This window comes from Oncorhynchus clarkii, chromosome 23 (assembly GCF_045791955.1).
Source record: "Oncorhynchus clarkii lewisi isolate Uvic-CL-2024 chromosome 23, UVic_Ocla_1.0, whole genome shotgun sequence".
In the NCBI taxonomy this organism is placed as follows: domain Eukaryota; kingdom Metazoa; phylum Chordata; class Actinopteri; order Salmoniformes; family Salmonidae; genus Oncorhynchus; species Oncorhynchus clarkii.
The window spans coordinates 55,177,502-55,198,423 of NC_092169.1; the positions used below are offsets into that span (position 1 = coordinate 55,177,502).

Genomic DNA, 20,922 nt, shown 5'->3' on the forward strand with positions numbered 1-20,922 from the left:
CATTTAAATACATTAACGTCTAGTGTGTGTGCATTACATTGCTGAATTGCGTGTTAAAAATAGGTTAAAGAAATGTCTCTGCTGATCGTGGCTCCCTCACAAGTTGCTAGAGCTGTTAGAAAGATATTAAAACTGTATTGTAAAGGATTAATTAAACTGTCATGGAAATGGAAAGGAATCTGTTACTTTATTGTAACTATATAGTCATTTTAAAGGAGTTTTATAGAAGCCAGCTGCTAAACGGTTTACCTCGGAGTGAAATAAAAGTCTGAGGTAGCTACATGGCTGTCAGAAATATGAGTGGATAAGATGATTTAAATACTGTACTGATGTTATGTAAGCCTTAAGAATCCTCCTGGACCGTTTTAGACAACTGAAATGTGAGATGATTTAAATACTGTACTGATGTTATGTAATCCTTAAGAATCCTCCTGGACCGTTTTAGACAACTGACACGTGAGACAAAAAAAAGCTCCTGCAGCATCTTCAATAGATCATACTGTAGATAAATAACTACACCGTTGGTTTAACACTTTTATGAGATGTAATTGAAAGCCTAAATGCAATATGGTTTTACCAGGGTGACAAATCAAACTAAGCAAAGCACGAAGTAACGGCCAACTCCTTCACAAGCATGAGGTGACATGCATGAGGTGACATGAGGAGACCGTTTAGATGTGTTTGAAAGCAAAATAATAGATCTATTTTTTTTTTAAATATAAAGAAAGCTGTTGATAAGGATTAATGCCACAAAAATTAAACTAAATTAAGTAAGATCATATTTGTATTACAATTGTAGTGTCATTACAGTATTTGAGTGGCAGCGTCATAATTATTGTCATAATGATATTATTATAATTATTGTTTTATTATGATCCATTTTTTTCTTCTTAAAACTGCATTGTTGGTTAAGAGCTTGTAAGTCAGCATTTCACTGTAAGGTCCTGTTGTATTTGGCGCATGTGACAAATAACATTTGATTTGATCTAATGAACGTCAATTCAGTGAAATTCAATTTAAAACCAACTATTGCATTAAAAAGTCATGTAATGGGAGTGTGGCGCTCCTGGGAGTTGGTGGCGCTAGTGAGACACAGAAACACAGAGGTCTCTCAGTCAATCCATGTCCTTTACCAGAGTGGTCCATAATTAACTTTTGCCTGGTTGTCAGTTTCAACCAGATATAAGCAGGCTGAGACCCCAGCATCCATAAGTCAGACACCTTCTTCCTCTGTGGTAAGACTCTCTCCACCTCTTCACATGTTTACATTTGCCAACATTTTGTGTGCTTAGAATCTTACATGTGTCTTGTTAGATTTTTAAAATACAATCAAGTGGCGTTGATTTAAAATGTTTTATTTATTTATTGTGCTTAAATTTAAATGTGTTTTCTATTCAAATCTGTAAATTTCATTTACGGTCAAAAGTGGTGCTCCTGCTGTTTAGAAATTGAGGGGTTGGTTTATAATGTAACTGGGTTTTCAGGGGTATTTATTTGAATTCTTGTCAGAATGTGTAGTTAAGTGAGATGTCACCAGGAAATGAAAGTTACCAGTTGCACCTGTAGTTTAATTGGACAAGGTTGTCATGATTGAGTTGAATGATGTTTTCTGGCCCTCCGGGGGCTAAATGATAATGCTTTAGACTTATTCACACCACCCTAATGTTTCCCAGGGTTCTCCAAGAAGTACAAATTCATCTGTAGAAGGGGAAAAAGAAGGTGAGACATAGTTTGAGTCTTCATAAGAAAAGTGACAAATGTTCTGTGAGAGAAACCCCTCACAACTAGGTTGATTGTGGAGGAAGCACCACAGAGTCAATCATGTTTCTTGTTTCGCCTCTTTCCTAGTGATCCGTCACCATGAGTACGGACGCGGAGATGCAAATCTACGGCAAGGCTGCCATATACCTCCGTAAGCCTGAGAAGGAGAGGATGGAGGCACAAACCGCACCCTTTGATTCAAAGAACGCCTGCTATGTCGCAGACACCAAGGAGCTTTACCTTAAGGGTTTGGTCACTGCCAGGGCTGAAGGAAAGTGTACTGTGACAGTCACGAATCCTAACGGCACTAAGGAGGTAAGCCTGATTTGAAAAGAATTGAAGATTGTGCAGACACTTTTTTCATTTTTATCATGCCAATTGTACAAATTAAATAAGTAAAACAATATTGATTGATTCATAAGCATTTCTTAGTTTTTTTTGGAGGCAGAATATAACCTTCAAACACATCCTTTTTATCGCTGCTAATTAAAATTGTAATAATGATATATTTAATAATAAACAATAAAATATATTTATATGTTAAATTAAGGTTAAAAAAAAAAGAAGAAAAAAAAAATATATGGCAGTTTTTTTAAAAATATATTTGTTTTTAAAAGCATTCAGTCCTGTCCAGTTTGATCTGTGTATAATCTAGATTTCTGACTGTTTCAGGAAGGAAAAGTCTTCAAAGAAGCAGATGTCTATGAGATGAACCCCCCTAAGTACGACAAGATTGAGGACATGGCCATGATGACCTACCTGAATGAAGCCTCTGTGTTGTATAACCTCAAAGAGCGTTATGCAGCATGGATGATCTATGTAAGAAACCTGTCTAAACATACACACACATACAGTACTACACATAAAGTCATGGTAGAAACCAAAACAGACCAAATACAGTAGACCTACATTACTATACCATAGTACACCCACATCCTCACATAAATCCAGGTAAACGTCAATCTGATTGTTCTAATCCCCTAATTGAATTTATTCTCGTTCATCCAGACCTACTCTGGGCTGTTCTGTGCCACGGTGAACCCCTACAAGTGGCTTCCTGTGTACGACATGGAGGTTGTTAACGCCTACAGAGGGAAGAAGAGGATGGAGGCTCCACCCCATATCTTCTCTGTCTCTGACAACGCCTTTCAGTTCATGCAGATTGGTATGAGCTCTAATGGAAGGATGGATGGATGGATGGAGGGAGGGAGGGAGGGAGGGAGGGATGGATGGATGGATGGAGGGAGGGAGGGAGGGAGGGAGGGAGGGAGGGAGGGAGGGAGGGAGGGAGGGAGGGAGGGAGGGATGGATGGATGGATGAATGGATGGATGGACGGACGGACGGACGGACGGATGGACGGATGGACGGATGGACGGATGGACGGATGTATGGATGGACGGATGGATAGAAGTTAAAATATGTTTTAGAGATGTATCTACTGTTTTCTATTCTACGTTAGAACAGTTTGCTGGTAATATCTGATTTCACTTGCCTTGAATGGAAAATGTTCCAAAATGAAATCCATGATGATGCTATGAATTCAATAATGTCCCCATAATGTTGCTTGAGTATAATAAACAATATGTTGTTTTGTTGCAGACCAGGAGAACCAGTCCGTCCTGATTACGTAAGTTGTTTACTAAAATCTCACTTGAGAAAATGTTTCTACTGCAATATGTTGTGTCACTTGGGTGTGATATATTACATTATGAATGGATTAGGCTAAGCATAGGAATGAGTCGATGAGTGGGGATATTTGTTAATTTATGTAGGAAAACAGTGTTTTTTACAATGTTATTTATTAGTGAAAGCCGATCTGACATTCAAACATGTGACTAAAACCCCTGTTTCTCTGTCATATTAACCAGCGGAGAATCCGGTGCAGGAAAGACTGTCAACACCAAGCGTGTCATCCAGTACTTTGCCACCATTGCAGTGTCTGGTGTCAAGAAGGAAGTAGACCCCACCAAAATGCAGGTATGTTCAGCTTCTGAGTGCCATTTTAATACATTTCAGTTTGGTGGGCTGTGTTCAAGCAATCGAGAATAACTAACTTTACCACTTAACCAGTTTCTGAGCAACTTGTGTTTGTCTCAATCAGGGGTCTCTTGAGGATCAGATCATTGCTGCTAACCCTCTGCTGGAGGCTTACGGTAATGCCAAGACTGTGAGGAACGACAACTCGTCTCGCTTCGTAAGTATGAAGGGCACACTGGGAAAGTGATCTAATATTGGACAAATGTATTTCACTATTTCCCTTATGACATCAATAGATGTCCAACAAACTGTAACATTTAAAGGGGTCTATGAAAGTAAAATGTTAGATGTATTTAGTTAACCTCTTTCTAACCCCCATGCCCTACTTTAGGGTAAATTCATCAGGATTCACTTCCAAGGTAGCAAACTGGCTAAAGCTGACATTGAGACCTGTGAGTTGATTTTCATTGTTTCTCTATGATTTCCTAAATTCACACATATTCTTATTCGGAGAGCATATCATCATATCATATCATATTATCTCATATTCTCTCTCTCTCTCTCTCAGACCTGCTAGAGAAGTCCAGAGTGTCCTTCCAGCTTCCCGATGAGAGAGGTTACCACATCTTCTTCCAGATGATGACCAATCACAAACCTGACATTATTGGTGAGGCAAAGTAGAGATTCAGGGGGAATGTTTCCTACCTCCATTCTAATAAATACTATTACAATGAGTTAATCCATGGTAACAAGGCATCTAGATATGGGTGAGGTCTTTGGGAAATATCTATCAAGTAATGGACTGTGGTGCACTAGTCCACGAGTCTCAGTTGATAATATTTATTTTACACTACATCCTTGAGTCCTTCTACTGAGTAAAGGAGAGATACTGTAAAGGTAGGACAGTAGAATTCTAAGAGATTTAACTGACAAGACATCCTCTGTTGTCCATAGAAATGTCACTCATCACCACCAACCCCTACGACTTCCCCATGTGCAGTCAGGGTCAGATCACTGTGGCCAGCATCAACGACAAGGAAGAGCTGGATGCCACAGACGTGAGTCAAACAAAGGGTTCATCATATTCTATATATGGAATGGGTAGGACCACCATACACACTGAATGCACTGTGCAATTCCAACCTGGTGGCTGCTGGGAATGTTCATGTATTTGGTTTTGTTTTATTCTGCCTTGTTGTTAGTTAGGCATGTGCCTCAGGGAACTCTTCATGCCTTCACACTTCACCTTGAGGCCCATACTGTACATGTAAGACATCAACAAGAGAGTGTCACTAAGTCCCTGTGGAACTGTGTCAAATAGAAGTTGACACGGGAGTGAAAATTCATTCATTTCCCATCTTGTCCTGTCAATGTTTTTTCCTGTGCTGTCCTGATCCAGCAACAGTTCCAAAACCCTTGAACTTTCCTGTCCCTTCGTGATAAAAAAAAAATCTCTCTTGTCCCGTCCAGTGCTCATTTTTGCGCAAAGAAATACAGTATGTAGGCTATTGTGTTTGTTTAGGAAGTATGCTAAATGATTTCAGTAATGCAATACGCGACTGTGATATGTGGTTGTCTTACCTATCTTAGTTAAACGCACTGACTTGTAGGCCTAAATCGCCCTGGATAAGAACATATTCTAAACGACCTAAATGTAGATGGATTGAAACTGGAGGATGAGGACAGACCACAGTAACCTACAGCTGAGCACCGCCGTATATGAACATTTACAACACAATAACATTTACAACATGAACATAAAAAAATAAACCTGAGCGGGCATTACTGCATAAGTCAATAGAATTTTTATTTCACTCTTCACCTCATACGTTACGGGTTTAGTTAAATACACGAACAATCAGGCTTGACGATAAAGTTGTTTGGTAGGAGAGCAGCTATGCGGCATCAGGCCGCTTGTCCCGCTCTGTTGTTGGTAGCGTATTTGATTACGTTACACCGGGAGGGTGAGCCGACAGAAGGGGAGGGGGTAATTACAATGTATTTCGTTTTTTTAAATGTTCTTTTAATGAAATACTCTACACATTATATATTTCCACCCCAAAACGATGTTTATAACTATACATGTACTGCCAGCTCCTGTAGACTGTTTAGCCTCTCCGAACTTGATTCTAGAACTTCACTCCCATTCCTGCCAGAATCCCGGAGGACCCGCAAAAACCCGCGGGATTCCTGTTCCCGTGTCAATCTCTAGTCTAAAATTCCCTTTGTGCTGTCATCTACCAGTGTTGATCAAGTGTAATCATGTGGATCTGAGAAGCCAGTCAAATGTCCATCCCATTTGTTCTGCTGAGAGCACAGAACTGTAGTGTACTGTATGTGAGAAAACTACCGTTCAGTTCATCACTGTTGTACTCCCTGTCTAATGCCAGGATGCCATTACAATCCTGGGCTTCACCAATGATGAGAAAAATAGCATCTACAAGCTGACAGGAGCTGTACTGCACCATGGCAACATGAAATTCAAGCAGAAGCAGCGTGAGGAGCAGGCTGAGCCAGACAGCACAGAGGGTGAGTCCCACTCATAGATATACAACATGTAAAGCATTATAACCATTCCCAGTCCCAAACAAAGAAATACAAAATGTAAGACAGGCAGAGCCTCATCAATGTCTGGCAGGAGATCATTTATAGAGACCAATTCCAACCTCCATAAATGATTTAAAATTATGGTTGTGGGTTCAAATCAAAACCTAGACCCCCAAAAACTTGGCCGAACCCTTTTGTCAGTGTGACATCAGAAACAAGTGATCTTGTGTTTCTGAGTCTGTTGTTGTTGGTTCTCTCTCCAGTGGCTGATAAAATCGGCTACCTGCTGGGCCTGAACTCAGCTGAGATGCTGAAGGCTCTGTGCTACCCCAGAGTGAAGGTCGGCAATGAGTATGTGACCAAGGGACAGACCGTGCCTCAGGTAAGGCGGCCAAACACAGCTTCTACCATTTTCTGAGCACCATACATCTTTTGGTGATGAGTGAATTGCTTGTTTTGAATAGTGATGATGTTTTCCCCAAGCTCTTTTCACCTTGTCACTAGACATGGTCAATATCTCATGTATTCATTTGAGGTATTATCATTGCAGGTTAATAACTCAGTCTCGGCTCTGGCCAAGTCCATCTATGAGAGGATGTTCTTGTGGATGGTCATCCGTATCAACGAGATGTTGGACACCAAGAATCCAAGGCAGTTCTACATCGGTGTGCTCGACATTGCCGGGTTTGAGATCTTTGACGTGAGTCTGAGACCAGAACAAGACAATTAGTTGTGATTGAGAGGGATTACAGCCTTGTATGATGATGAAATTATCCCTTCTGAAATTCCTTCAACAGTACAACAGCATGGAGCAGCTGTGCATCAACTTCACCAATGAGAAACTGCAACAGTTTTTCAACCACACCATGTTCGTCCTGGAACAAGAGGAGTACAAGAAGGAGGGAATCGTCTGGGCCTTCATTGACTTCGGCATGGACTTGGCTGCCTGCATTGAGCTTATTGAGAAGGTAAGCTGTCTGTCAGGATTATAATGGACCTCAACAGCAAAGCTCAAATGGAGATATTATCACATGGTACAACACATCTGACTGTTGAGAGCTCAATATGTTTCCTATTGTGCCACTAAATGAAGATACTCTGATAGCGTATTTGCTAAAGGAATAAATGTGATCCTAAATGTAAATATCACTAATTTGATGTACATCTCTTTTTGTAAAGCCATTGGGCATCTTCTCCATCCTTGAAGAGGAGTGCATGTTCCCTAAGTCTTCAGACACTACCTTCAAGGACAAGCTGTACTCCCAGCATCTTGGCAAAACCAAGGCGTTTGAGAAGCCCAAGCCAGCCAAAGGCAAGGCAGAGGCCCACTTCTCCCTGGTGCACTATGCCGGCACTGTGGACTACAACATCACTGGCTGGCTGGAGAAGAACAAGGACCCCCTGAACGACTCAGTTCTTCAGCTGTACGGGAAGTCTTCAGTCAAACTGATGGCGACCCTGTATGTCGCTGCCCCACCTGAGGGTAAGACTAGCAGAACATCAAAAGACTTCATGAAGAACTAGTTACAAATCAGTCCCATTTTCTTTAAAGGCTCAGTCTGCAGTTGCTACATCCATTTGTGGACTTAAGATATGTACCCATTCATTCTTGAAGAACATCAGCTTAGTTCAGCTGTCGTACCCCATCAGAATCCGAAATATAAGCTTTTACTTGTATGCTTGTAAGCAAAGTAAAGGGAAACATGCACTTTACAGCCTCAAAACAGCCTCAAAACATGGTTAAAACTATCATTTATATCATGAGTGGTCAGTCCTTGAATAAATAGATCTGTTTATAAATTTGAGTGGTTACATTTCTCCAGACCATCTCGTTTTTTTTTATCGAAACAGGGGCAGGGAGCATGCTTTGTTATTGTTTCAACTGCTAATTGCTGCTTTAAATGTATCACAATTTGTCAGGGTGATTTAATGGGTTAATTTACTCATACAATAGGTGTTATTTTACACAATCTTATTGGCAGCATTTGCATTAAGATGCGTGTGAAGATAACCTGAGATCCCTCTCATTTATAATTATATTGAACTTTTCTCCATTATAACAGATACAACCAAGAAAGGAGGCAAGAAGAAGGGTGGTTCCATGCAGACTGTGTCCTCCCAGTTCAGGGTGAGCTTTTAAAATGTGGATATTCAGTCCTTCAAAACGTGTACTGATTATCAGAAATGATTTCTGAGAACATGGTTTGTAACCCTCTTACAGGAGAACTTACATAAGCTGATGACAAACTTGAGGAGCACTCATCCTCACTTTGTACGCTGCCTGATCCCCAACGAGTCAAAGACTCCAGGTACAATAGATGTTGAGTTAAATATGACATCTTGTCAGTACAGTATCAGTAACATTAACAAACCAGTCTTTAACCTGTTTATGAGTATTTAAAGAGACTTGGTTTGTGTTTCCAGGTCTGATGGAGAACTTCCTGGTTATCCACCAGCTCAGGTGTAATGGTGTTCTGGAGGGTATCAGGATCTGCAGGAAGGGCTTCCCCAGTAGAATCATCTATGCTGACTTCAAGCAGAGGTACACACACACACACACACACACACACACACACACACACACACACACACACACACACACACACACACACACACACACACACACACACACACACAAATATCTTCTCCAAGGGTTTTCCCAGCATCAGAATAGGCTTAACCAACCCATTACAACTTGACTCATGTTAAACATTTCTCCTGATTCAGGTACAAAGTACTGAATGCCAGTGTCATCCCCGAGGGCCAGTTCATGGACAACAAGAAGGCTTCTGAGAAGCTGCTTGGGTCCATTGATGTGAATCACGAGGACTACAAGTTTGGACACACCAAGGTCAGTCAACCCCCCCCAGCAAAAGATGCCAACTAAAACACAACTTCAATGATAATTTAAACTCTAACCATTGAATGTCTCTCCAGTTGATCTATCCATCTTGTAATTATTTCTTAAAAATGTGAAGAAACATTGTACACAATTCATTATCTTGTGCATTATGTCAGAATGGTATGTCTGCAGTTATCTATATCAGTGTACATTATTAATCTACAACTATACAATAACTTACAACTCATAAACAACCTATCTCATGGTTTGTTTGTAAGGATTACAATGTTTATGTTGTTCAAATCAATCTAGTGGTTTTGTTCCTCTCTTTGGATTCAACCTTTCTATCTGTTACCACCTGACTGGTTCCATAATTGACCATGTCAACCTGTGTCAGGTGTTCTTCAAAGCCGGTCTGCTGGGTGTCCTGGAGGAGATGAGAGATGAGAAGCTGGCCTCTCTGGTCGGCATGGTCCAGGCTCTCAGCCGTGGATTCCTCATGAGGAGAGAGTTCACCAAGATGATGGAGAGGAGGTGAGGAAGAGTAGACATCTTGGCAAAGAATTCTGTCAGCCTCCTGTATGTAATGTATAATGATTGTGTACTGAATATGCTGTGAGTTGTTCAGGATGAGAAGGTACATGATATAATATTCTATTAAAGCAGCAGTTTGGGATTTAGCACGCAGTTCAATTGTTATTTAAATAAGTGATATTTACCCATTAATTCTGGAATAATATGAAATGCCTCGTGATCTTAACATCACCTGTCAGTTCTTGCATCTAGAGCGCCGTCTATACATTTAAGAGGGATTACATTTCCCTAGCCTCATTCCTCAGCTGTATGCAAAAAGTGGTGGGGTCCCCATTTTGTTATTCTCGGAATTGCAGAATGTAGCTTTAAAGACGTCATCAAGTGACTTTATTTTTTACTTTTCCAGTTAAGGAATACTGGGAATGCCACTCCTTGAAGTTTGCAGTTGTATTTAAAAATAACTATTTCCTTCAAAACATATATTTTTACCCTTTAGTGTGTGTACTTTACTGTATTTATACTTGGGATATCGTTTTCCACAGGAAAAGTAAAAAACAAAAACAATGGAGGAGTTTACTTAGTTACAGTTCTATTTAAAATTAGAATATTGTTCAGTCATTTAATCATAATTTTCCTAACAATCTTTAAACATGTCACTCACCATGTCACTCACCATGTCACTCACCATGTCACTCACCATGTCACTCACCATGTCACTCACCATGTCACTCACCACGTCACTCACCATGTCACTCACCATGTCACTCACCATGTCACTCACCATGTCACTCACCATGTCACTCACCATGTCACTCTATCCTTTCTGTGGACCAGAGATTCTGTCTTCACCATCCAGTACAACATCCGTTCATTCATGAATGTGAAAACCTGGCCATGGATGAAGTTGTACTTCAAGATCAAGCCCCTGCTGCAGAGCGCTGAGACTGAGAAGGAGCTGGCCAACATGAAGGAGAACTATGAGAAGATGACGTCGGACCTGGCCAAGGCTCTGGCCAAGAAGAAGGAGTTGGAGGAGAAGATGGTGGCCATGGTGCAGGAGAAGAATGACCTGGCGCTTCAAGTCGCATCTGTGAGTGAGCAACAACCCTCCTCAGAGCACATTTAGACACACAAGTACACAGACACTAACACAATCACTATGTGACTAACTCAAGAAATTGCCCATGGTATATTTAAAACATTTAAATTGATTTGCTCTCACTTATTTGACTAAATAAAGTCTATATTTTGATACACAAAGTGAAAACACCGTTTTTTTCTCCTGTTCTGTAACCAGGATTCAGAGAATCTGAACGATGCTGAGGAAAGGTGCGAGGGGCTCATCAAGAGCAAGATCCAGCTGGAGGCCAAACTCAAAGAGACGACTGAGAGGCTGGAGGATGAGGAGGAGATGAATGCTGAGTTGACTGCCAAGAAGAGGAAGCTGGAGGATGAGTGTTCTGAGCTGAAGAAGGACATTGATGACCTGGAGCTCACCTTGGCCAAAGTGGAGAAGGAGAAGCACGCCACTGAAAACAAGGTCTTGTAGACAGTCTAACCAAACAATAATCCAAAGAATCATCAACTCAAAACAGAAATGTAATTCAAGTCTTTTTGTGAGTGCAGGAAAAATTAAGACACAAAATAGTGGAATTTCAGTTGTGGTGTACTCCCCAAATTCATTACATGTTCTGCTCCCCCCTCGTTTATGATTTCCATTTAGTCCACTGGCATGGAGTACAGTGCCATCTAGTGTTGAATCTATAGTACAGTACTTGTTGACACATTTCTATTATCCATTTAACCACTTATGGTGAAGTGACCAAAAGCAAATTTTGTTGTGGCCGTTTTCAGGTTAAAAACCTGACAGAGGAGATGGCGTCTATGGATGAGAGTGTTGCCAAGCTGACCAAGGAGAAGAAAGCCCTCCAAGAGGCACACCAGCAGACACTGGATGACCTGCAGGCAGAGGAGGACAAAGTCAACACTCTGACCAAGGCCAAGACCAAGCTGGAACAGCAAGTGGACGACGTGAGTGGAGTTTGTCATTCTGGCCATGATATTATGCAAGATGATATAATCTACAGTTGTTTAGATTTGACCAACACATGTCTGTTTATATCTTGTAGCTTGAGGGTTCTCTGGAGCAAGAGAAGAAACTCCGTATGGACCTTGAGAGAGCCAAGAGAAAGCTGGAGGGAGATCTGAAACTGGCCCAGGAGTCCATAATGGACCTGGAGAATGACAAGCAGCAGTCTGATGAGAAAATCAAGAAGTAAACACAAATAAATGACTACAGTATTCCCTGCCTTCTTGATCAACATAATGGTTCTTCTTGGCTCATTCTTGTAATCATGAAATAGTCTTTGTATGTGATTCTTACAAGCAAAGTGAATGGTAGCTTAGGCTCCCTTTACACTGTCTAACCAAAACAAACTTTACAATCAACGTGTTTGTGTTTGTTAGGAAGGAGTTTGAGACCACCCAGCTCCTCAGCAAGATAGAGGATGAACAGTCTCTGGGAGCTCAGCTGCAGAAGAAGATCAAGGAACTGCAGGTACAGTAGAGGATCTAAGCTCCAGTACAGGAAAATAACTGACATATTTCTTCTGGTAGCACACATTCTTCCTGGTGGATTCTGATGGCTCAGTAAGATGGAAGATGGTGCTTCTTGCTGGTGCTTCTAATCTATGCAAAGATGTTGCTTCTTACCATTGTTAGGTTGGTTCCTGCATGGGACAATGTCTAATGAATATAGTAAATATGTTAGTGTAGCTGGCTATGTATAAACACATTTATGCTAAATATACAGTACATGCTAGTATTATGTAGTGAGGTTCAATTGTTTAAACTGTATTGTAGTGTTCATTCCCCCTGCTCCTGACCCTTTTTCTAGGCCCGTATTGAGGAGCTGGAGGAGGAAATTGAGGCTGAGCGTGCTGCCAGGGCCAAGGTTGAGAAGCAGAGGGCTGATCTCTCCAGGGAACTTGAGGAGATCAGTGAGAGACTGGAGGAAGCCGGAGGCGCCACTGCTGCTCAGATTGAGATGAACAAGAAGCGCGAGGCTGAGTTCCAGAAGCTGCGTCGTGATCTTGAAGAGTCCACCCTGCAGCATGAGGCCACAGCCGCCGCTTTGCGCAAGAAGCAGGCCGACAGTGTGGCTGAGCTCGGGGAGCAGATCGACAACCTGCAACGTGTCAAGCAGAAGCTGGAGAAGGAGAAGAGCGAGTACAAGATGGAGATTGATGACCTCTCCAGCAACATGGAGGCCGTCGCCAAGGCTAAGGTGAGTAGTGATGTTTTGGTCAAGCAGTGTTGAGGGTCAACTACATTACCTTTCAATAAACTGAAGTTGACCGTCACATATGTTTCACTAACAGGGCAATCTGGAGAAGATGTGCCGTACTCTTGAGGACCAGCTGAGCGAGCTCAAGACTAAGAATGATGAGAATGCTCGCCAGGTCAACGACATCAGCGGACAGAGGGCCAGACTCCTTACAGAAAATGGTACCGTCAACAATGAACAACAAACCAATATAGTTCACCTCAGTAGTACACAATAACATGTGTCGGGGGCTGTAAATTCAGTCCACACAGTTTATGCACTACAATTCCTCAAAATAAAATGTCAATCTTCGAGTCCCCATAACAAGATGTCCCTCTTTCCCTGCAGGTGAGTTTGGTCGCCAGCTGGAGGAGAAGGAAGCCCTGGTGTCTCAGCTGACCAGAGGCAAACAGGCCTTCACCCAGCAGGTGGAGGAGCTGAAGAGACTGATTGAGGAGGAGGTCAAGGTAAGGCATCCTAAATGGAAACCACCTTCCAGTTTAGAGCTTTATCTACACATAGACTGTTTCTACACCACCCTCAGAGACTTCTACTGTCATCTGTTTTACTCTCCCTCTCTAATCTCTCTTTGTCTTTCTTTCTCTCTCAGGCTAAAAACGCACTGGCCCATGGTGTCCAGTCTGCCCGCCATGACTGTGATCTCCTGAGAGAGCAGTTTGAGGAGGAGCAGGAGGCCAAGGCAGAGCTGCAGCGCGGCATGTCCAAGGCCAACAGTGAGGTGGCTCAGTGGAGGACTAAGTATGAAACTGATGCCATCCAACGCACAGAGGAGCTAGAGGAGGCCAAGTGAGTTGCTCTCAATAGTAAAGACTAAAATAAACGCTGTGGATGTTGAGGCTGGTTGGGGATCTGAGAAAATGGTACTTCAATATGTAGTGCAATATTTGTTTCACAACAAGTTACTCACCATAACACCACCCGCTGTTGTCCAACAGGAAGAAGCTGGCCCAGCGTCTGCAGGAGGCTGAGGAGACCATTGAGGCGACCAACTCAAAGTGTGCCTCCCTGGAGAAGACCAAGCAGAGACTTCAGGGAGAGGTGGAGGACCTCATGATTGACGTTGAGAGAGCCAACGCCATGGCCGCCAACCTTGACAAGAAGCAGAGGAACTTCGACAAGGTGAACACTTATAAACCTCACTCTAGGGTGATATTTTCTGTCTGCTATTTGATCCGTTGCAGTATAATTTTAGCATATTTCCGATTGAAAACTCTCTTTCAATGAGTTGTAATGAAAATCCCATGGATTTCCCCAGGTTCTGGCAGAGTGGAAGCAGAAGTATGAGGAGGGCCAGGCTGAGCTGGAAGGAGCTCAGAAGGAGGCTCGCTCAATGAGCACTGAACTCTTCAAGATGAAGAACTCCTACGAGGAGGCTCTGGATCATCTGGAGACTCTGAAGAGAGAGAACAAGAACCTGCAACGTGAGCATTTGACAGCAGTTATTTTTGCATGATGTTTGACCAGTGTTTGAAAATGGAATCGACTGGAATCATCAACATTATATCAAATTGCTATTACACAATCTCAGAATTTTTACATATATTTTAAAATATATATATTTTTGGAACTTGTAATTGGTATTCCTTTGAACAACCCAATGATGTGGGGTGGCAATTAGATTTGCAAGACAATGACTAATTATCTGTTATTATGATTCATTATAAACTTCAGTGCATTGGTGATATCCACTGAAAATCTCCCAAGTCTCAACAGCTTCTGTGTTTGTGTGTGCAGAGGAGATCTCTGACCTGACTGAGCAGATCGGAGAGACTGGCAAGAGCATCCATGAGCTGGAGAAGGCCAAGAAGACCGTGGAGACAGAGAAGTCTGAGATCCAGACCGCTCTGGAGGAGGCTGAGGTACAAACTACAGCTGTTTGATTGGAAAAGCAGTGTTACACTTGGCAATGCCAGCTACAATCCAATGCTCCCTTTTATTGGTGTTTATTGTAGTCATATATATGCAATTCCTTGTGTTTTGCACATCCAAACGTCCTGACCCTTCGCTAAGCTCCGCCCTAACGTTTGTGGGCAACCAATCCCTGTTCTCCAATGGATAGCAACTATCGTCGAGTCGGACACATCGAACAAGCTCTTGTTTCAAACACATGAAAACCAGTAGAAGAAGAAAACAGAAACAGAGTTTTCTTAAAATAAAATTCAAGTTTAATAATTGAACAGTGCACCAGGGGGACTTGCTACTTGAATCCTGAAATGCAGAGCCTGTTGATGGAGTGAATCCGATATTATGCTTTTGTTGCATTGTTTGCTAGCTCACTTGGTTAGCTAGCTCTGTCTCATAGACCACCAAACGTTGCTAGCTAGCCATATAACTTATATGATCATGTACATTGGCTAGCTCACTTAGTCATGTTATGAATACATCTCCCATCTGCTTTAAACTTCAGGATACGATTTGAGACCACTAGTTAGTTCCAAAAGTAGTTATGGCTTTGACTGCATGCTGGCACTGAATTCAGAGCCATTCAGTGGCCACACTACAAAAATGATTTGACCAGGATTCCCTTTGAAGCAGCTGTAATGACAGTCCAACACAACATACCTGAGGGGTAGTGTTTAATTTCATTGTGTATATAAAAACACAGTTTGAGATTATTGTAAGGGGTTTATTCCAGTGGTCTGAATGGGGAATTGGGCTTCCCAGGAAAATGTTGTCAGAGGTTGCAACAGTAACCAAGGGGGGCGGAGCTGAGTGAAGGATTGATTTGACTGACAGCTTCTCTTCGTTTAGGGCACACTGGAGCACGAGGAATCCAAGATTCTGCGTGTGCAGCTGGAGCTGAACCAGATCAAGGGTGAGGTGGACAGGAAGATCGCTGAGAAGGACGAGGAGATGGAGCAGATCAAGAGGAACAGCCAGAGGGTGGTTGACTCCATGCAGAGCACCCTGGACTCTGAGGTCAGGAGCAGGAATGACGCCCTGAGGGTGAAGAAGAAGATGGAGGGAGACCTGAATGAGATGGAGATTCAGCTGAGCCACGCCAACAGACAGGCCGCTGAGGCCCAGAAACAGCTGAGGAACGTCCAGGGACAGTTCAAGGTAAAGGGACTTGGACATCAGGGAGGGATTTGTTCGTGAATCAGTAGAAAATAATAGATCAGAGGAATGTAATAGACTGGACTAATATACTGTAGGAAGGTAGGGATTTTAGAGTAGACTAATATACTGTAGGAAGGTAGGGATTTTAGAGTAGACTAATATACTGTAGGAAGGTTGGGATATTAGAGTAGACTAATACACTGTAGGAAGGTAGGGATATTAGAGTAGACTAATATACTGTAGGAAGGTTGGGATATTAGAGTAGACTAACATACTGTAGGGATATTAGAGTGAACTAATATACTGTAGGGATATTAGAGTGAACTAATATACTGTAAGGATATCTGGGACATTTTTACCAATGAACATGCCTATTACCCACTGGGGTGGCAGGTAGCCTAGTGGTTTGAGCGTTGGGCCAGTAACCAACAGGTTGCTGGATCTGTCATTCTGCCCCTGAGCAAGGCAGTTAACCCACTGTTCCCCTGAGCAAGGCAGTTAACCCACTGTTCCCCTGAGCAAGGCAGTTAACCCACTGTTCCCCTGAGCAAGGCAGTTAACCCACTGTTCCCCTGAGCAAGGCAGTTAACCCACTGTTCCCCTGAGCAAGGCAGTTAACCCACTGTTCCCCTGAACAAGGCAGTTAACCCACTGTTCCCCTGAGCAAGGCAGTTAACCCACTGTTCCCCGGGCGCCGATGACGTGGATGTCGATTAAGGCAGACCCTGCACCTCTCTGATTCAGAGGGTTAAATGCAGAAGACACATTTCAGTTGAAGGCATTCAGTTGTACAACTGACTAGTTATCCCCATTTCCCCCTTATTACCAATCCTTTCGCCCCTACTTCCACAAGTCTAATGATACTATGTAATTGTGAACCCTAGGATGCCCAATTGCACCTTGATGATGCCGTCCGCGCCGCAGAGGATATGAAGGAGCAGGCAGCCATGGTGGAGCGCAGAAACGGTCTGATGGTGGCTGAAATCGAGGAGCTGAGAGTTGCTCTGGAACAGACAGAGAGAGGCCGCAAAGTGGCTGAGACTGAGCTGGTGGACGCCAGCGAGCGTGTCGGACTGCTGCACTCCCAGGTACGGGTCAAAAGCCATTTCTAATGAAACTCAACCAAGCATACCGTTTACATTTCCATGATTTCAGCCTTGTGACTTTCTCTTTCTCAGACTTGTAAGTTCTCTTGAGAGTCAAACAAATCGTCTTGTTTCCTCCTTCAGAACACCAGCCTTGCGAACACCAAGAAGAAGCTGGAGACTGACCTGGTTCAGGTGCAGGGAGAGGTGGACGACATCGTCCAGGAGGCCAGGAATGCAGAGGAGAAGGCCAAGAAGGCCATCACTGACGTGAGTCCTTGAATTGCTTCAACTTGATTTGTCCCCAAGGGCCAGCAGTCGCTGGGCTGGTTTAACCACACCAAAGATCCCAAATGAGCTTTATGATTGGTGCCAGTTGGTGCATAAATTAAACTAACTACCATTCCAGGCGGCCATGATGGCCGAGGAGCTGAAGAAGGAGCAGGACACCAGCTCTCACCTGGAGAGGATGAAGAAGAACCTGGAGGTCACAGTCAAGGACCTGCAGCACCGTCTGGATGAGGCTGAGAATCTGGCCATGAAGGGAGGCAAGAAGCAGCTCCAGAAACTGGAGTCCAGGGTGAGTTAACAGCAGGGTGGATTGAAAAACAGATTGCTGGAAATGTATTTGATCATATGAAAATGAACAGGGGTATTGTGTAATGGCTTTTTCTCTCAATCACCCACCTACATCATGAAAAGTAGCTGTTTTCATTATAGACCCCTTTAATTAAAATCGTAAAAGTACATAGGAGCAGACAACACTTCTTGACCAGTGGAAGAAAATTCCTCTGTTTTACAAACATTTGTTACGTCTGATTTCACCACCTCACATAAATGCCGACGTTTATTTCTTCCACAAAGGTGCGTGAGCTCGAGACTGAGGTGGAGGCCGAGCAGAGAAGAGGTGTAGACGCGGTCAAGGGAGTCCGCAAGTATGAGCGCAGAGTCAAGGAGCTCACTTACCAGGTAAGAGAAAGTGCATTCTGCACACACTAAAGCACACTGGTTTGTGTGTTAAACTATGGACTATTGATTCTTGTAACTTCTCCCACAGACTGAGGAGGATAAGAAGAACGTTGCCAGACTTCAGGACCTGGTAGATAAGCTGCAGATGAAAGTGAAGGCCTACAAGAGGCAGGCTGAGGAAGCGGTGAGTCACAGACTTAGTCAAATCCTCTGAGAGCTTACAGTCCCAAGGAGACATTACAAAACATTTAGTGAGATTAGTTGAAGTGTTGTTACTGCACAACGTCAACTTTGACTCAGTTGATATTGCAAGTAATTCCTGAAGAAATGTATCCTCTTCCTATGTGTAACATTTTAAAGTAGAGAGGGTTGAATATCATTTAGCTTTGTGCCGGGGCTGGTCTGGTGGTGGTGCTGACTCTCCTGGATCACATGACCCTGGAAGCAGCAGATTGATCCTCTGTTCCACCACTCACTTTCTCTTCTGTATCATCTATCTCCCTATATATACTGTACAATGCTATCCTAAATCTTTTTAAAATACCTTTAAAATAATTATATGAATAAAAAAATAAAAATAATATGAAGCTTCAAGCTTTCAATACTGATGTTATGCTCTCCTCTCTTTTCCTCACCCAGGAGGAAGCATCCAACCAGCACATGTCTAAGTTCCGGAAGGTTCAGAATGAGCTGGAAGAGGCTGAGGAGCGTGCTGACATCGCTGAGACTCAGGTCAACAAGCTCAGAGCCAAGACCCGTGACTCTGGAAAGGTACAGAACTGCTGCTAAACCTACACCTGACTTCACAGTAGACAATTCTGACATTTTACACTCACTCAAATGTATTTTAGATTTCTGAGAAACACATTTCAGGACAGGGTAAATAAAATAACTAATTTAGTTGGTACAAGGTGTTTACAGAGTCTTAAATGCTTGAGCCATTCTGTTATTACCAAGTGTTGATATAATTATCATGTTCATTATTAATACTGATCCATTCTGTTATTACCAAGTGTTGATATAATTATCATGTTCATTATTAATACTGATCCATTCTGTTATTACCAAGTGTTGATATAATTATCATGTTCATTATTAATACTGATCCATTCTGTTATTACCATGTGTTGATATAATTATCATGTACATTATTAATACTGATCCATTCTGTTATTACCAAGTGTTGATATAATTATCATGTTCATTATTAATACTGATCCATTCTGTTATTACCAAGTGTTGATATAATTATCATGTTCATTATTAATACTGATCCATTCTGTTATTACCAAGTGTTGATATAATTATCATGTTCATTATTAATACTGATCCATTCTGTTATTACCAAGTGTTGATATAATTATCATGTACATTATTAATACTGATCCATTCTGTTATTACCAAGTGTTGATATATTTATCATGTTCATTATTAATACTGATCCATTCTGTTATTACCAAGTGTTGATATAATTATCATGTTCATTATTAATACTGATCCATTCTGTTATTACCAAGTGTTGATATAATTATCATGTTCATTATTAATACTGATCCATTCTGTTATTTCTTTCTTCTTACAGGGAAAAGAAGCTGAATAAACAAGACCAAAGTCTTATCAATTTCCTGTGTTTCATAAAATATGATTTTCATGGTGAAAAGTTGAGCAATGATTAAAAACATGTCGGCCTACATACACTTCCTTTGTGACTGTGGACTTATTTGTCAGAAAACAGCTTTTTTTCATACCATAAAAATACTGTACTTTAACTAAAGGAGCAATCTGGGGTTTAAGCAACATCAAAGAGGACCCCCCAACAAAGAGGTCACTTGTTTTGGTAACCAGCTGAGGGATGAGGATGGAGAAATGTAACTACACAATTCATACACTAAGCTATTATAATCATCCATGATAGTCTTAACCCTTTACACTCAGGGGAAGTGGCCTGTATGAACATGCCCAAATTGAAATGTCTCCATAAGAAACAAATAGGAGAAGCAAGATGGTAACATAAACATGGCAATTGAGAGAGAACACTTTGGTGATTGGGCCGGAAATTCTCAGAACAAAGTTCTCAGGATACAACGTTTTTTTCATTTGAATTTTGTCCCAGATAATGCGCACAATAATCTAATGTGGCCAGACGACGTGAAAACAAATGGTACTCGATTATCTGACCAAATTACACAAGATTTTAGTCCTGGGTTATCCGAGATTATGCACATATATACATGAAAAAAAGAAAGAAACCATGATATTGATTTATCATTAACCAATTTCCACCCCCCCCCCCAAAATAAATGCAGATATATACAACCATAATGATTAGTGTTCCCTCGTCCCCTCTAGTGGTGAAATTACGATAATTCACACGACAAACACGATAGACATTGTAAACATGGTCATCACATTATAAAACATGGTACCAGACATTTTAAACATGGTACCAGACATTATAAACACAGTACCAGACATTATAAAACATGGTACCAGACATTATAAACATGGTACCAGACATTATAAACATGGTAATTCACATTATAAACATGGTACCAGACATTATAAACATGGTACCAGACATTATAAACACAGTACCAGACATTATAAACACAGTACCAGACATTATAAACATGGTACCAGACATTATAAACATGGTAATTCACATTATAAACATGGTACCAGACATTATAAACATGGTACCAGACATTATAAACATGGTACCAGAAATTATAAACATGGTACCAGACATTATAAACACAGTACCAGACATTATAAACACAGTACCAGACATTATAAACAC

General features: G+C 41.8%; 1 protein-coding gene across 1 annotated transcript; it reads left to right on the forward strand.

The window, feature by feature from the left end:
• The first annotated feature begins 1,213 nt into the window (after positions 1 to 1,213).
• Positions 1,214 to 19,819, forward strand: LOC139381078 (myosin heavy chain, fast skeletal muscle-like). Its single transcript, XM_071124316.1, has 41 exons — positions 1,214 to 1,235; positions 1,674 to 1,719; positions 1,849 to 2,076; positions 2,434 to 2,580; positions 2,770 to 2,926; positions 3,362 to 3,389; positions 3,631 to 3,739; positions 3,864 to 3,956; positions 4,131 to 4,191; positions 4,308 to 4,406; positions 4,694 to 4,797; positions 6,130 to 6,268; positions 6,550 to 6,668; positions 6,837 to 6,986; positions 7,084 to 7,254; positions 7,466 to 7,769; positions 8,350 to 8,414; positions 8,508 to 8,595; positions 8,711 to 8,828; positions 9,014 to 9,137; positions 9,526 to 9,662; positions 10,497 to 10,752; positions 10,960 to 11,202; positions 11,517 to 11,693; positions 11,792 to 11,937; positions 12,129 to 12,219; positions 12,559 to 12,948; positions 13,043 to 13,169; positions 13,336 to 13,454; positions 13,598 to 13,794; positions 13,944 to 14,127; positions 14,264 to 14,429; positions 14,743 to 14,867; positions 15,760 to 16,068; positions 16,953 to 17,156; positions 17,298 to 17,423; positions 17,563 to 17,733; positions 18,018 to 18,122; positions 18,211 to 18,306; positions 18,762 to 18,893; positions 19,705 to 19,819. Exons 3-41 carry the CDS (start codon positions 1,861 to 1,863, stop codon positions 19,720 to 19,722), a joined length of 5,811 nt encoding a protein of 1,936 aa, XP_070980417.1. The 5' UTR covers positions 1,214 to 1,235; positions 1,674 to 1,719; positions 1,849 to 1,860; the 3' UTR covers positions 19,723 to 19,819.
• Positions 19,820 to 20,922: the final 1,103 nt, after the last annotated feature.

What these genes read in the sequence shown, in the direction of transcription:
- LOC139381078 (XM_071124316.1), top strand. Translation starts at nt 1,861, where the DNA reads ATGAGTACGGACGCGGAGATGCAAATCTACGGCAAGGCTGCCATATAC. An exon ending in ACGACAACTCGTCTCGCTTC is followed by an intron (nt 3,957 to 4,130) that starts GTAAGTATGAAG and finishes GCCCTACTTTAG; the next exon opens with GGTAAATTCATCAGGATTCA. An exon ending in GCATTGAGCTTATTGAGAAG is followed by an intron (nt 7,255 to 7,465) that starts GTAAGCTGTCTG and finishes CTTTTTGTAAAG; the next exon opens with CCATTGGGCATCTTCTCCAT.